Consider the following 15887-nt stretch of genomic DNA (forward strand, 5'->3'; position numbering starts at 1 on the left):
GCTGTAGCGTGGATGGTTTTAAGAGGTTAGAAAGTGAACTTGGGGACATGATACAGTAACTAAAACAATAGTCCTGGTTACGACGAGAATGTTGGGTGATATGCCATTTTCAAAGAGAAATAACTCCCCACCTTGGTTTTATAGTTGGCTTATTCACAGGAAAATGCCTACACATCCTTTTTGGCAAAATTAGCACGTTCTTTTGAAGGCTGGCTGTAAATTTTAAATAATGGACTGACATTTAGTTCCATTTTTAGTACAGACGTGAAGATATCTTCCCTTTTTTTTGAAAACAACAATTTTTTTTCAAGGCTGGCCAAGTGAAGTAGAGGGGTGGAGAAGGAACAAAGACACCTGTAACTGACTGTGACTAATTATTTGTAAACACCACTGCACTCGGACCAGCCAAGACATCTTCCTAAAGGCCTTTTTTGAAGGAGGGGGAGGTGGACATGCCAAAACTATCCAGAAAAGGTTCAAAATGAGGAAAACCCAGACGTGGTGGCTCACACCTGTAATCCTAGCACTTTGGGAGGCCGAGTCCAGAGGATCACCCAAGCCCAGGAGTTTGATGGAGACCAGCCTGGGCAACATAGTGAGACCCCATCTCTTAAAAAAATTTAAAAAATTTAAAAATTTTTAAATTAGCTGGGCATGATAATGCATGCCTGGTGGTCCCAATTACTCAAGAGGCTGATATGGGAGGATTCTTTGAGCTGTGCATGGGAGTTCTTGAGTCAGAAGGTGTGTGCATTGTGAATGTTCAGAGACATTTGCAAGTTTCTCAGACCCCTATCACATCATCTCTAGCGTAGGATATTTGTAGTTTGTTTGTTTGTATTCTCTGTGAAAGTGATAGGTTAAATATGGTTTCATTATTTACATTTGCATTTCCCAAGTTATGAGAGTGAAGTCAGGTATTGTTCCACATGTTTAGAAGCATGGTAGATGTGATTCTTTTTTTGAACTAGAAGTACATATTTAGTGATAAAGATAGTCTAAAATCTGTTCAAAGGAGGGGCTGGGCACGGTGGTTCACGCCTGTAATCCCAGCACTTTGGGAGGCCAAGGTGGGCGAATCACCATCACCTGAGGTCGGGAGTTTGAGACCAGGCTGACCAACATGGAGAAACCTCGTCTCTACTAAAAATACAAAATTAGGCTTGGCGCAGTGGCTCACGCCTGTAATCCCAGCACTTTGGGAGGCCAGGGCCGGCGGATCACGAGGTCAGGAGTTTGAGACCAGCCTGACCAACATGGTGAAACCCCGTCTCTACTAAAAATACAAAAAGTAGCTGGGCGTGGTGGTATGTGCCTGTAATCCCAGCTACTGAGGAGGCTGAGGCAAGAGAATCACTTGAACCTGGGAGGCAGAGGTTGCAGTGAGCCGAGATTCTAGCCACTGCACTCAGCCCGGGCTACAGAGCAAGACTTCATCTCAAAACAACCCAAAACAAAAAACAAAAAAAAACAAAATTAGGCGTGGTGGTGCATGCCTGTAATACCAGCTACTCTGGAGGCTGAGGCAGCAGAATTGCTTGAACCCGGGAGGCGGAGGTTGTAGTGAGATGAGGTGGCACCATTGCACTCCAGCTTGGGCAACAAGATCAAAACTCTGTCTCAAAAAAATGAATCAATTTTAAAAAGTTAAAATCTGTTCAAAGGAAAGCCATGCCCCAGGAGAACTGGTTGGTGGGTGAAGAGAGAGAAGGCCTCAGGGCATCTGCTGGCTGGTTTCACTGAGTAGGGGCTTAAAAGATTCGGGAAGAGAATTAAACTTTTGCCCTGAAGGATCTCAGGGAGCCACTGTGGAGAATCACCATTTTGTGTTCTGCAGACCCACTTTCCTTTAAATGAGAGTTGTGGACAAAATGATAATGTGGTTTAGAATTTTATTTAAGTAACGTGTAACGAGAGAGAAAGCAGAGGAGTGTATTTACAGACTTTTATTTCCAAACACTTTCAATAACTGTGTTAGGAAAAAACCCACAAGCTGTTTTTCCTCTGCTCTCACACAGCACTCAACACAGAAGACTTCTGTGACCAACTGTGTGCATGTAACTTCTAAAAATCCAGCTACCTTTATGTGGTTTTCCTTATTACAAAAGCACCAATAGGTGCTTTCAAAATTGTTTTCTTAAAGCCAGAACACATATTCTTCTCTAACTAAATATAAATCTCTATTTAAATCTCCCGGCTCTCCTCTTTCCCCATTCCTAGGCAACCACTAATCTGCCTTCTGTCTCTGTGGATTAGGTAGCATTTTCTAGCATTTTATGCTCCAGGACGGAGTGTGTACCCTTACAAGTGGCTAGTTCGTGAAAAGAACTCTGCAGGTAGTTCATAGATTGAGACACCAACATATTCATATTCTATATTGCTCTGCTTAAAGCATGATCAAATGGTAAAGTAGCTTGCCCAAGCCTTGTTTGACTTGTTGCAATCGTCTGCCCCCATCTGCAAAAAAGTGGTGAGGGAAAGAGGTACATACATCTCTGTGTAAAGTGCAGTATCCATGGTTTTTTGTTTGTGAGAGACAGGTTCTTGCTCTTTTGCCCAGGCTGGAGTGCAGTGGTGCAATCATAGCTCACTGCAGCCTCAAACTCTTGGGCTCAAGCAATCCTCCCAAAGTGCTGGGATTACAGGCCATCGAACCTGGACTCTCCATGGTTTTTAAAACATCGTTTGAATGGTGGTTCATGGATAAGCTCCCCTCCCTGTAGTGACAGCTGCTACACGTCTTATTTTGTAGGTTCGTTTTATCTTTGTGTGTGTGGGGACCAGGGGACCAGGTGGCCAGGATAGGATTGCGATGGGCCACTTTCACAAAGCGGTGGCATCTTGTTTCACAGGCATGGGCAATGTGGACCTGTGGTGGTTGAGAAGCTGGTGTTGGGAAAGTGATGCGGGAGGAGACAGGTGGATCACTATCTCCGCAGACAAATGAGCGTCAGCGCTTCCTCTCAACCAGGGCGGGGGGAGTTGGAGACAAAGAACGTGTAACAGTCAGCCCTACCAAGGGCACAGATGTTCTTCCTTATGAGGCCCAGGTGGCATCCACGGCCCGAGATGTCAGGGGAGGGGGTGCTGCCCAGGAGCCAGATCCATCGGTTAGGTTGGGAGGAGAGGCTGAAGCTGGCAGTCTTCCTTTTCCCTTTCTTCTCAGGCGGCTTGTTGTTCTGTCTCTACTTGGCTGGAAAAGTATTCCTTGCAGGAAAGTTCAGGGTAGATGTGTGGCCTGTTATTACGTGTGTGTGTGTGTGTGTGTGTGTGTCCAGTTTTTTTCCTCTGCACTGTTTTCCTAGGTGCCCAGGCCCACCCCTGAAGAGTCCTGGGCAGGTCTTGAATGAATCCGGGCTCTGGGATTTTCACAGAGAGCCACAGGCTCTTTTGCTGGGTAGTAGCAGTGGGTCTACCTTTTGCTGGCTTAAGCACATGTGCTTGGGAAGGTGAAGGCTGGAAACTGGGTGGCCCTTTGGCATTTTCCCCATTAACTTAACCCAGCTGGGTTAGTGCAAAAGGGAAGTCTGCCTGATGTCCTTGAGCTGTGCCGGAGGAGAGGGAGCTGGGTTGGGAGGGTGGGGAAGGACCGGGGAGGGGACGGCAGCTCCTAGCGTAGCTGGGCTTGTCCTAGCCACTCAGTGCTGTCCCTGAAATCTGCATTAACAGCGCTGGGGACAGAGTCATCCATTTTTCTCACTTCACAGGCAAATTGCTATAAGTTCAGCTTCTAGCACCTATAATTTCAAACACTCTAGGGAAAATTTCTTTTAAATATCACATTAAAAATTATTTTCTAAAGCTTTGCAATTACCCTTTTTGGCTTTCCCCCAAATATGCATTATAATATTAGTTTTCTTTACAGAGAAGTCTGCCTGCCACCTTGTCATTGACCCTGCTGTGGGCAGTTTCTCTTGAATCAGTCATGTGTTGCGAGTTGTTTTGTGGGGGCCTAATCGTGGATAGGGTTGATTCATGTCATTTCCTGCCTCTTTGCTGGCAGCCCTAAACCCTCTTGTGAATCCAATTACATCCACTAAGCTTGCATTCAGGAGCAGCTTAGCAGCAGAGGGGAGGGTTTTTTGCAGCAGGCTGTAAGGGTTTGCAAGACCATGTGGCGTGGTCCTGCATTTGAAGAGAAGAGGCTGCACGTCAAAGGGCAACACTGACGTTTGCCAGGAGCAAGTTTCTTATACCATGCGTGCCCTCGTGGGCATTGCTAAGATGCCCTGACTGCTGCTGCAAGCCCAGATTGTGCTGTGCCCCCCTCTGCTGCTGGCTCCTTGGAGCTGTCCTGGAGCAGGTGGCCCTGCAGCCTCAAGGTTGATTAGCACAGATGTTCTGGGAGCTGCTACTCGCAACAGCGTGGCAGCAGTAAGGGGCCGTCTAAGACGTCAGCAGGTTTACACCCCCACCTACCCACCCGTAGCACCCCACCCCCTCCAGAGCTACTCCGGAGGCAGAAATGGTGCATGGTCAGACGGAGGGCATGCTCCTTAGTGGGGATACTGGAGGGCGTCAGGTGAAACCCATGCCTTCGAGTCTGTCTGATGTCTTTGTCTGTGATTCAGGAGTGGGTATTTCTATTCTGTGAGCATTTGGGGGCTTATGGCTGTTTGCTACTGTGTTTATTTTCTTATTAAACCTAGGAGACCCTGACTTGCTTGGGCTATTTTCCATTATTGTTTTTATTTCATTTATTTATTTTATTATGAGTGAAGGAAGGAAGGAAGGGAGAGAGGATGGGAAGAAGGAAGGATGAGATCTCGCTCTGTTGCCCAGGCTGGAGTGCGTTGGCTACTGACAGTCAGCCTCAAACTCCTGGGCTCAAGCAATCCTCTTGCCTCAGTGTACTGAGTAGCTGGGACTACAGGTGCATACCACCATGCCCAGCTTTTTGGTTTTACTTTTAATTTTATTTTTTCTTTTTGTTTTTAGACAGTCTCCTTCTGTTGCCCAGTCTGGAGTGCAATGGCACGATCTCAGCTCACTGCAACCTCCACCTCCGAGATTCAAGCAATTCTCGTGCCTCAGCCTCTCCAGCAGCTGGGACTACAAGCATGTGCCACCACGCCTGGCTAATTTTTGTATTTTTAGTAGGGACGGGGTTTCGACATGTTGCCCAGGCTGGTCTTGAACTCCTGGCCTCAAGAGATCTGCCCCACTCCACCTGCCAAAGTGCTGGGATTACAGGTGTGAACCACCACACCCAAACAACTGACTGTTTTTATTAAGTAAAATCAGGAGGAAAAAGAAAACTACGTTGATCAGAATTGTTTTATTTTGGGGAAAGTTACTTCTATTGCGGTTTTGCCTTAGTGTCTGGTTTAGGTAATTTAATCAGATGAATCAATGTTTGCAAATAGTGGTGGTTTCTAATATAGTAAGACTTACAGACAATGTTTAGCTGATTTTTGTGTGTGTTTGGGGTCTCTGGAGGACCTGTGAATGCTGCACAGTGGGATCCACACTGTACAGGTTAAGTTTATTTTGAGGTTCGAGGAATCGAGAAGTTAGTATTAGCATTATCAATGAAGTTTAAATGACTTTTTTTTATGGGTTCTGTAAATGGAGTAGAGTTTTATTTTTAAATATGGAGCAGTTCTAATGAGATCCACAAAATTGAAAGCCCCGAACGTAGGAGAAAAGGTTTATCTACACTGGTTGAATTCCTAGTTTGCTATTGGGTTGGAAAGAAGAGTGTTCTGGTGAGACTTTGAGAGCAGACCCTGGAATGTCCTCTCTTGAGACTTGAGGGCACAGGGATCTGGGGACAGGTCTTGGCAGCTGTTGTCTGGGAAGCGGTGTCCTATGAGAGGCAGCAGCCCAGTAGACACTGAGGGCCCCTGGGTTCGTGTGCTGACCTCTTAATGGACTTGGCAGGGCAGGGAGCCTGCATGTGGTTTCTGTCCAGTGTGCCACTTACCCTTGCAGTCACTCCTAAGGGACAGGTAGATGAGGCCTTTGCAGGTTGAGAAGCTCCCAGAGACTCTGTCTGTCCCACATGGAGCACACTGAGCATGTCTTGGCTGTGGTGGCACTGGCACGCTGTGGCATGCTCTGCTCTGCACTGGCCACTTAGTCCAGATGGAGACAGACACACCTTCAGTGTGTTGCCAAGGGGCAGAGAGAGGTGAAATTGGCAGAGCCATGAGTGATGGTTGCCCAAGAAGTGATAAAGGCGGAGTAAATGTTGCCTCTTCTTAGAACTGTCACCTCAAGCGTGGTTACCACTAACACCCCTTGGTTCTCAGGTGGGAGAGTTTTGGGGAGAAGAAATGAAGTACCTGACACAGCCTTGGCCCTTTGTACAAAGTAAGGGACTTGGTTTATCTGTAAAGAAAGCCTGTTTTGTTTTTTGTTTGTTTGATTTAATATGACTTGCTAATTTATTCACACAAAGAAAATGCTCAATAATGAAAACAGCTTCATCCCATGCCTGTTTCTCACGCAGACACACTCACACCCGTCCTGTCCCCAGCTGCAGGATGTGTTTCCATGTCTTGGCTATCTCAGGGTACTTTTAAAACCAAGTCCTCATAAAAACCATTTAGGATAGTTGCCTGATAAGTTGGTTTTATTGCTGAAGAAAGCCTGTTTGTGACGGTTAGAGTCCAAAGGCCTTTGGAATGGAATGAAATGGCATGTTGAAGGAGAGTGCTCAGAAGGGTTTGTTGGATGGTGGTCATGACCACATTGATGGGGTTATGAAATGAGCTGATGAAATCACTCAGGGAGTTCCGGTGTCCAGACCATGCTTTGGTAATGTAGCCAGCATCATGGACAGAGCAAGTGGCTACAGCTCTCTGAACCACAAAGGGTGGTTGTACCGTTGACTCTTGCTGATAGTGTGTGCTTGCCTTTAATAATAAGGAAAGCAAACTCATTGCCCTGCAGCTATAGTAAATGACAAAAAAAGAGGAAGGAATCAGATCTTTCTTCAGTGATTTCACTGCTTTGATTTTCCAACTATGACCTGGTAGTTTATTAAATGTAAAGACACAGAGGAAAGTTCTTTGGCTCAATGCTCTTGCAAAGCAAAGGATGCCTTCTCCTCTTGGTGAGATGATAAGTGATCAGATAAGGGAAGATTTTTATCAGCCATTTGGCATATGTTGATGATTGCACATGAGTGGACATCTGGCTTACCATAGTAACCACAGGTGCGGTGGTATCTAATAGTTCTCTGAATGTATATAGGATCCGGAAAAAGTTCGGAGTAAAAGCACAGGTTTCCTTTGGAGAAATGTTATTTAATTGTAATAGCATTTCACTACTGCCACATTCAGCTAACCTATGGTGGTAGTGCCTAGAAGTTCACATTCAGAGGAATTCGTGGACTCCCCGCCCCCCCGCCCCCCAGATTTTGCCACTGAGTTTCATCTCTTTTCATAGTTCGGGTTCAATGTTTCTTTGCTGCACTGCGACTCTAAAGTCCCTTTTATTGTTTACTTTCCCTAAACTTCGAATCCCTTCTCTAGACCTTGTTTTTTGTTTTTCTACGAAGAATATCAACTCTCCTAGTACCTTGAGTAACCATGGGCTCTGGGAAGGGAATTTGAGGACAAATTGAGTAAAAATGCAGTAAATTATTATGGGCTTTATGTAATGAGCAGAACTCCAGAAAGGGAGTTTGCTAGATGGTGGTATCGTTTGCCGAGATCTTCTAGTGGGCAGAATTCCAGAAAGGGGTAGGGGGGATTGTTTCTTGAAATCTCTTTCCCTTCTCTTTGCATCTATTTACGTGGCTAGAATGCTGTATGCATAGCATTTAGAGGACCGCAGTCTGCAATGTCTTGTTGCTTTTTTTTGGTATGGCTTTTGCCATGAGTGTACTGATATGTTGACTCAACAAGTGGGACTTTTTATGTCTTTATTCTTATATCCATGGCGTTCATCCTTAGGGCTATATAAAATTAGTCATATTAATGGCTGCACACTTGAATGTGCTAAGTTTCTTTGCCAACAAATTCATTCTGTTGAAACATAGCCAGAAAACTGTGTGGGTACCCTTTTGAAAACACCAAGCTGAATGTTGATGTTTTAGTGAAGTGAGTGAACACAAGTGGCTCGGATACTGGGAGAGAGATCTTTTATTTCCCTTTCTTTCCATCAGTAATGGGTTTATAGAAATGATGGTTACAGAAGTTAATGGGGAAAACCAATCATTCGGGTCTGCTCTGCCTGTGGATCCTGTAGCATTCCTCGGCATTCCTCTGTGATCTTTTCTGCTATAGGACCCAGATTGAACACCAGAGGCTGAGGCCAGAGGCAGGGCATGCTCTTGCTAGGGGTGAGGTGGGCAGGCAGCAACACTGGGGCTTTCACCCACGTGAATGCTGCTGCTGGGCCCTGGCGTTTGCTTACAATGAGGCTCTGATGTCTCAGTTTCAGCTGCTTAGGTCATTTGGGAATTTTTATCTTGCCTCAGTTCTCTTCATGTATAAAAGCAGGAAGTACTTGCCTCTTATCTCCTAGGGCCGTGGACTTTATCGGCATGATGTCACCATTCACGTAGGCATTGCCCGCACCGCTGCCCGGGAAAAGGCACTCTGTGTATAAATCTTCCCACAGTGCCCTTGGGGGCCGACATTTTCTTATAGAAAATATACGCAGAGTTAACCATTTCTAGAGTGCTCTGGCGTATTTGTGTACATTCATGTGATGTATGTGAGAAGCACTCCCACCATGTGGTTACAATCATTCCTTTAGGTCCCGCCTTCCAGGAGCTTGCAGCTGAGTGGGCTGAGGAGCTCTCACAAGTGCGGGCTCAGAGAGGAAGGAAGGGTGGAAGCCGATCCAGGAAAATTTTTGTCAAGGACAGGCCAGTGGAGCCTCCTTTGCAGCTGAGCCAGGTTTGAGAGGCAGATATAAACGTCTGCCAGCCATACCAGGTGTTCCAAAGCTGGAAGCCACAGATGGAAGTCCTAGTGAGAATAGCAGAGGGGAGGCAAGCAAAAGGGAGGCTTGGGAAAGGGAAGTGGAAATGCAGGATGGGGCCAGCACACAGCGGCTCACACAGAGCGGCTCAGGTGGTGCAGACACTCCTGGCCCACTGCAGCCCAGACTTCCTAGGTCTTAGGGACCTGAGAATTTGCTTTATCTCTCAAGACCCCAGATGCTACGGTTGCTGCTGGCCCAGGGAGCATGTTCTGAGAACCCCTGGACTAGACCACAGAGAACCCAGGAGCATGGACTTCCTTCTGGGGAACGTGGGAGCAGCTGATCATTCTGGAGTGAGGGGAAGACCTGGCTAGAGCTGTGTTGCGTGCTGGAGACTGATCCGGCAGGAGGTGTAGACTGGGAAAGAAAGAAGCCTTCCAGAGGACTGGCAAGATAAGGAAGGAAGCGGAATCAGAGCCAGGGTTCATTTGATTTTTACAGGGAAGTGTTTTTTGTTTAAAGGATTAGAAGAGTGTGAGCAATTGCCAGGTAAATTCCTCTCTCCCCAAACCCTGGGGGCTGACATCGGGAAGCTTGTTGCAGTCACTGAGGCCCCCCGGAGTGTTTTCAGAACTTCCCATCCTGGCCCTGTATCTGCAAGGCCTTTCCAGCTGCGGTCTCTTCTTTCAAACCCTCCCCTTCCTTATCTCCAAGAAGTTCTTAGAAACCATTATTTATTTGTTTCCCCAAAAAACCTTCCTCAGCTCCCAGTGTAGGCCAAAAGCCCCCCACCTATGCAATCCCCCCATCCCCCATCACAATTTCCAGGCAGGGGGACCAGCTGGGCCTGTGTTTCAGACCTTAGGCTCCCAGCAGCCAAGGTGCCTCCCCTCCCAACCCCTGCCTTGGCCTCCAGCCAGCGCTCTTACTGTGCGCTTAATTAGCTGGGGGCACGAAACACAAACTATTTGTCTTGGGAGGTGGTGCTTCTTTGCTTTCTTCTAAAAGGTTAGGAAAATAACCCAACATTCGTGATTTTTTTTTTTTTTCTTTTTTAGTTTGAGGGAAGGGAAGGAATTCTGCTCTTTGTCAGTAATAAAGATTTCATTGAAGCAGTTCTTGTAATAATTCTATTTTACAAAATAATTTTACAAAATAATTCTATTTTACAGGATATTTGATATCTAATCTGTTGTTCATTCTTTTTTTAGAGATAGAGTCTGGCTCTGTCATCCAGGCAGAAGTGGAGTGGTGCAATCATAGCTCACTGCAGCCTTGAACTCCTGGGCTCAAACATACGTTTCTTGTTCTTGATGTTCAGTAACATCCTGGCATTTTTTGTATTTGTGATCTGTACACTGTCCTAAAAAAAAAAAAACAAAAAACCCAAAACACTACCTAGCATATCAAATTACTCTAGAAAATTGAAGTAAGCTTCAATTAACTTTGGTATACAATCTGTGGGAAGGGATTTCAGGGGAACCCACCATTAGAATGAATAGTTCCATGTGGAGTACCAGAAAACTCAGTATTGTCAATATCACGGTGTTTTGTTATATGAAAGGAATAGTGTGCATTGATTAAAGATTATGCTTTGGAAGAATGATAATGGCATGGGCCAGGTGTGGTGGCTTATGCCTATAATCCCAGCACTTTGGGAGGTCGAGGTGGGAGGATTGCTAGAGCCTAGGAGTTCAAGACCAGCCTGGGTGACATAATGAGACCCCATCTCTTTAAAATTTTTTTTATGTAATCCCAGCTACTCAGGAGGCTGAGGCAGGAGAATTGCCTGAACCCAGGAGGCGGAGGTTGCAGTGAGCCGAGATTGCGCCATTGCACTCCAGCCTGGGTAACAAGAGTGAAACTCCGTCCCAAAAAAAAAAAAAAAAAAAAATTTAAGTTAAATAAATATAACACCTACATATAACTTTATTGATTTTAAAATATAATGGCTTGGGAGAATGGTCATGAAACCAGGCCGACTGGGGAAAGAAAGGCACTTGTCAAGTCTGCAGGATGAAAGGGAATGCACAGAAACATGTCTGTCCTGCACATGAGACCCACAGTTCTAGGGACAAGGTAGTTTAAAGCCTTGAAAGAGTGTGTGGCTTTTGCAGGAGGAAACACCACAGTCTTCAGTCTACGGAAGTCCTTCTGGGAGCCCTTGAAACTGAGCCAGAGGGACTGTGAGTGTAGGGAGGCTCTAGGTGGCACCAGAGCGCTCTGTCCCCAGCTCCATGGGTCTGTGATTGAGCGACCTGTATGCAGGGGCTGAAGGTCCCCTGCTTCTCCTTATCAACGCCAATCCAGCTGTTTCATACGTGCCCACAGAAACCAGTCTGACCCTGGCTTAGTCCCCAAGTATATTTATTATGCACCAGGAAATTCAGAGGACTTGGGACAAAAAGCATCTATATTTTAGTAAATTTTCACTGTCCACAGTAACCAAGATATCGTCAGTTAAAACAGAAAGAGTATAAGTCTTTTCACTGTGTGTCTTCATTTGCCTATTTAAAAAAATTTCCCTAGGCCAGGTGCAGGGTCTCACGCCTGTAATCCTGGCACTTTGAAAGGCCAAGGCAGGCAGATTGCTTGAGCCCAGGTATATGAGACCAGCCTGGGCAATATATCGTGACCCCCATCTCTCGTTATACAAAAAGTTAGCTGGGTGTGGTGGTGCATGTCTGTGGTCCCAGCTACATGAGAGGCTGAGGCAGGAGGATCATTTGAGCCCAGGAGGTCGAGGCTACAGTGAGCCATGATCGTGCCACTGTACTCCAGCCTCAGTGGCAGAGGAGAGACCCTGTCTCCCCCACCAAAAAAAAAAAACAAAAAAACAGCCATAATTCGCATAAGAACTGCTGACTATGTCATCTTGAAATCAACATATATGTCTGTGTATTATCTTTTTAGAAAGGAGCTTCTGGGTTTGTTTTCATTTTTTCATTGCCTCATAGAGCATTGGTCATTCTCTTCAGACAGTTTTCAAAGATGTAAACCAGGTAAGATGCTTTTTATGAAGGCATGGAAGTCGCACTTCCATGCCAGGTTCCCTGCCTGCCTGCGACAGCTCCCACCCAAGCTGCCTTCTGCACATGTGTTTCCGTCCATGGGAAGCCCTCTTCCATGCCATCAGCCTCCCTGGCTGTGATGCCCCAGTTCTGACTCTCCTATCTTCCTCTTTCCCTGTCCTGCATTTTGACCTCAACCCTGTGTCTTTTTGTCCCTGTTGATGGACACATCCACAGGGTTGTCCCATAGCTATGGGAGGTGCACAATATACACTTTGGGGGTTTTTTGTTGTTGTTAATTACGGTAAAAATACACGTAAAATTTACCATCCTAACCATCGTAATGTTCAATAGTGTTAAGCGTATTCATGTCATGCAGCCAATCTCCGGAAACTTATTTCATCTTACAAAACAGAGACTCTATGTGCATTAAACAGCAACTTCTTATTCTTCCCTCACCCAACACCTGGAACCCCCATTCTACTTTCTGCATTCGTGATTTTGATGAATCAGCTATCTCCTATAAGTTGAAACATACAGTATTTGTCCTTTTGTAACTGGCTAATGTCACATAGCATACGGTTCCCAGGGTCTTCCATGTTATAGCATATGTCAGAATTTCCTTTTTATTGCCGAGTAATATTCCACTGTATGGATAGACCACATTTTGTTTGTCCATCTACCATCCATGGAACAGTAAACGTTTTGACTAAATGGCCAGCTGTTAAAGTCCATATTAGCTATAAGCTGAATATCGTCATTATAGAATAAACTTCTAAGGTAAAAGAGTAAATCTGAAATGATATTATTATTACAATTTTATTTTAAAACATATTCAGATTTAAACAGAATGACATTTTGGTCCAGGAATGGGACTGTTTAGCCCTCTCAGCTGCTAGAGGGCTTCTGTGATCACTGCCTTATTCATTCACAACCCTGTATTCTTGTTTTAGCCTAAGGCCTGTGGAAGGTTGAAATGTGTTTTGGGTTTTTTGGCTAACTGCCAGCATAGGTTAATGTTACCACTAAGCCCCTGTCTCCTCTGATGTATCTGACCAAGCTAAAGGGCTAATTTCTCTTCATACTTGGATTTAAGGAATCGGTGCATGGGAATGATTCATTTTCTTTGAAACAGTTCTGCAAACTGAAGCTGGGTGTACATGGGGAGGAAGGTACTTCCTGAAGCAGATTTTCAGAAGCAGATTTAAGGCTGAGCATGGTGGCACATACCTGTAATCTCAGTGCTTTCGGAGGCTGAGGCAGGAGAGCTGCTTGAGGCCAGGAGTTTGAAACCAGCCTGGGCAACATAGCAAGACCCCATCTCTACAAAAAGTTAAAATGAAAAACGATTTTATTTTTAAAAGCAGATTTAAGATGATTCCTCTCCATTTTGATCATCTTTGCTGCATGAAAACTTGCCCCAAAATTAATGGTGTCAAATAGAATTTCTAGTTGTAAAATTGTATGAGCACAAAGCAATTGGGCTATATGGAGGTACTCAGAAGCATGCTATGTGTTAGGGCTGGCTATTTCAATACTAAAAACATGTTCTAGTAAATCTCCAAAAGGTAGTTATCTGCACGTTATGGAAGGGTTGGGCAGGGAGGCGGTGTGAACAGTCACTGTGCTAGGGTTGCAGGCAGCAGGCAGTCGTAGGCGGGTAGCAGCGTTCCTGCCATGCAGATGAGATGGGGTGACTACATCTCTAAGGCTGTGCTCCAGCTGCAGGCCTGCAATTGGTCCATATTTGTGTGTTGCCCATGCAGTAGCCACTACCCACATGTGGCCAGTGAGCACTCGAAGTGTGGCCAGAATGACTAAGGAACTGAACTTTGGATGTTGTCACTTTAAATCAATTAACTACTTTTGAATAAGGATAAGTGACCTCCCTCTTCCCTCATGACTCGTCAGTGGCTCTACCTGGGATTGATGTCCAGGGCCAAAGCCAGGAATAGAGGCAGGGCACAGCAGGGACTCACTTTCTCCCTTCCCCCATGACAGGGGCCTCTGCGGGGCTGGCTTGAGCAGCAGCAGATGCCCAAAAGCTTTGGGGCTTAGTTCTGGCCGCCAGCTGGGTTCCTCAGTCTTTCCACATCGCCTCTGCAGGGGCCATATGTGCAAGTGACTTCCTTCTCTCCTGTGTCTGGTGCATGGGCCAGGAGGTTGGGCGACAGCTGGGGCTGTCTGGTGTCGCTGTCCATACAGCCTTTCCACGTGGCTCACTTGGGCTTCTTCATGTCATGGTGTCACAAGGTCACTGGATTCCTCATAATCTATCACACGTATAAATTTTTTAAGCGACAGGGTCTTGCTCTGTCACCCAGGCTGGGGTGCAGTAGCACGAACACGACTCACTATAGCCTCAACCTCCTGGGCTCAAATCATCCTCCCACCTCAGCCTCTCTAGTAGCTACAACCACAGGCGCACACCACCATGTCTGGCTGAATTTTTAATTTTGTGCAGAGATGGGGTCTTGCTGTGCTGCTCAGGCTAATCTCAAACTCCTGGCTGAAAGCAATCCTCCCATGCCAGTCTCTCAAAGCACTAGGATTATAGGTGTGAGCCACAGCACCCAGCTGTTTGCATGCATACTTTGTGAGAACAAAATCTGTTGCTAACATTCTTATATGTGCTTGCTAATGATAGTTTATCTGGGAGAACTTTGATTGTACCCATGGAGAGCTGCTGTCCCTCTGACTCAGCTAGTAGCCCAGTTATTCCCGTAGCAGGGTTGAACTAGCGTCGTCCTGAGTGTCAGACGTTTTATTTTCCTAGCCTTCTCTTTTTCTCCCCTTTCCTCCAGTTTCAGTCAGTCTAGTTTATTTTCTTCAGTAATTAACTATAAAGGAAGATGAAAGAAGTTGTGGATGTCATAGCACAGAGAAAGCCAGCTGAAAATGAAATTCACATGGCCAGAACCTTCCTTACGAGGATTTTGAGAAATTCCATGAGGTACAGTCTGGGTTTTACAATTGCTTTACTTCCATGGGGTGCTGAATTTGTCTTTTATGCTTTGTCTTTGGTTCCTGGGAAACAATCATAAAGTCAGCATGTTCCACATTTTACCACCCATATACTTTTCCTCATTAAAATGATCTGAGTCCTCGAAAGGTTTGTGTTATAAATGCTTTTCAGTTTTATTTTGTAAGATGTTCTTTATTGCATAATATTCTTTAATGTTTTTGCCTGCTGGGAAAAAGTCTGATCTCCACAAAGCACTTAAAGAAGCCCACTTAAGCTCTTTCTCCATTCTTGATTGGGCTATCAGCAGTCAGGTCTGTCCCAAGTTAGAGAAAAGTAAAGCTGGCTTCCCATCCTGAAGCTGGAGAAGTGAGCTTGGGAGGCTCTCAGGCCTGGCAGTGTTCCCCTGTCCGTCGGGATTTCTAACCAGACACACCTCATCACACCTGGGCAGGCGTGGCCCAGACACTAAGAAGCCACACATGGGATGGTGGGGACTGTGGTAGGGGAGCCCAGGAAAGCTCCTCCACGTTCAGGAGCCCTGGCTGAAGGGACTCTAGCCTTTTGGAGTGGGTCGTCATGACTCCCTGGGGGGATCTTTGGTTGACTCACAGGCTCAGGGGAAGATGCGGCTACTAGTCTTAGTTTACCAGAAGGTGGCTGTCTTTACTTTGTTACCTAGGTAAATAGAGATAAGCTGTCTGAACTCTGTGTGACCCAGCTGCCTGGTGGACCCATATGCCTTTTCTCCAGCAAAAGATAGGAGATTATGTTTATGTTCATATTGGGGCAGGGAGAGGGCAAAATTTGCTTATTTATTTAGAATAAATGCTCTTTATTGATTTTTACATTTGTAAGATTTTAAATTGACAAGTAACAATTGTCCATATTTATGGAGGAACACATTTTAGAGAGAAGGGCTGGGTGGTCGTGGTGGCTCACGCCTGTAATTTCAGCACTTTGGGAGGCCAAGGTGACTAGATCACTTGAGGTCAGGAGTTTGAGACCAGCCTGGCCAACATGGTAAAACC

General features: G+C 45.7%; 1 protein-coding gene across 4 annotated transcripts in view; it reads left to right on the top strand.

Annotated features, from left to right (window-relative positions):
* Nucleotides 1-15887, top strand: part of SHROOM2 (shroom family member 2) — a 157969-nt gene that overhangs the window by 81228 nt on the left and 60854 nt on the right. Inside the window, exons 1-2 of one of the 4 annotated variants that reach the window (XM_037731854.1) lie at nt 4354-4401; nt 14699-14847. The exons of 2 other annotated variants lie outside the window; for them this stretch is intronic. In XM_037731854.1, the coding sequence (XP_037587782.1) occupies nt 14747-14847 (101 nt within the window). In that variant the 5' untranslated portion in view covers nt 4354-4401; nt 14699-14746. Of the gene's footprint in view, nt 1-4330; nt 4523-14698; nt 14848-15887 lie in introns of those variants that run through there. One more of the 4 variants, XM_037731855.1, reaches the window with a different exon arrangement.

Source organism: Cebus imitator, unplaced genomic scaffold (genome assembly GCF_001604975.1).
Source record: "Cebus imitator isolate Cc_AM_T3 unplaced genomic scaffold, Cebus_imitator-1.0 Scaffold426, whole genome shotgun sequence".
NCBI classification, from domain to species: domain Eukaryota; kingdom Metazoa; phylum Chordata; class Mammalia; order Primates; family Cebidae; genus Cebus; species Cebus imitator.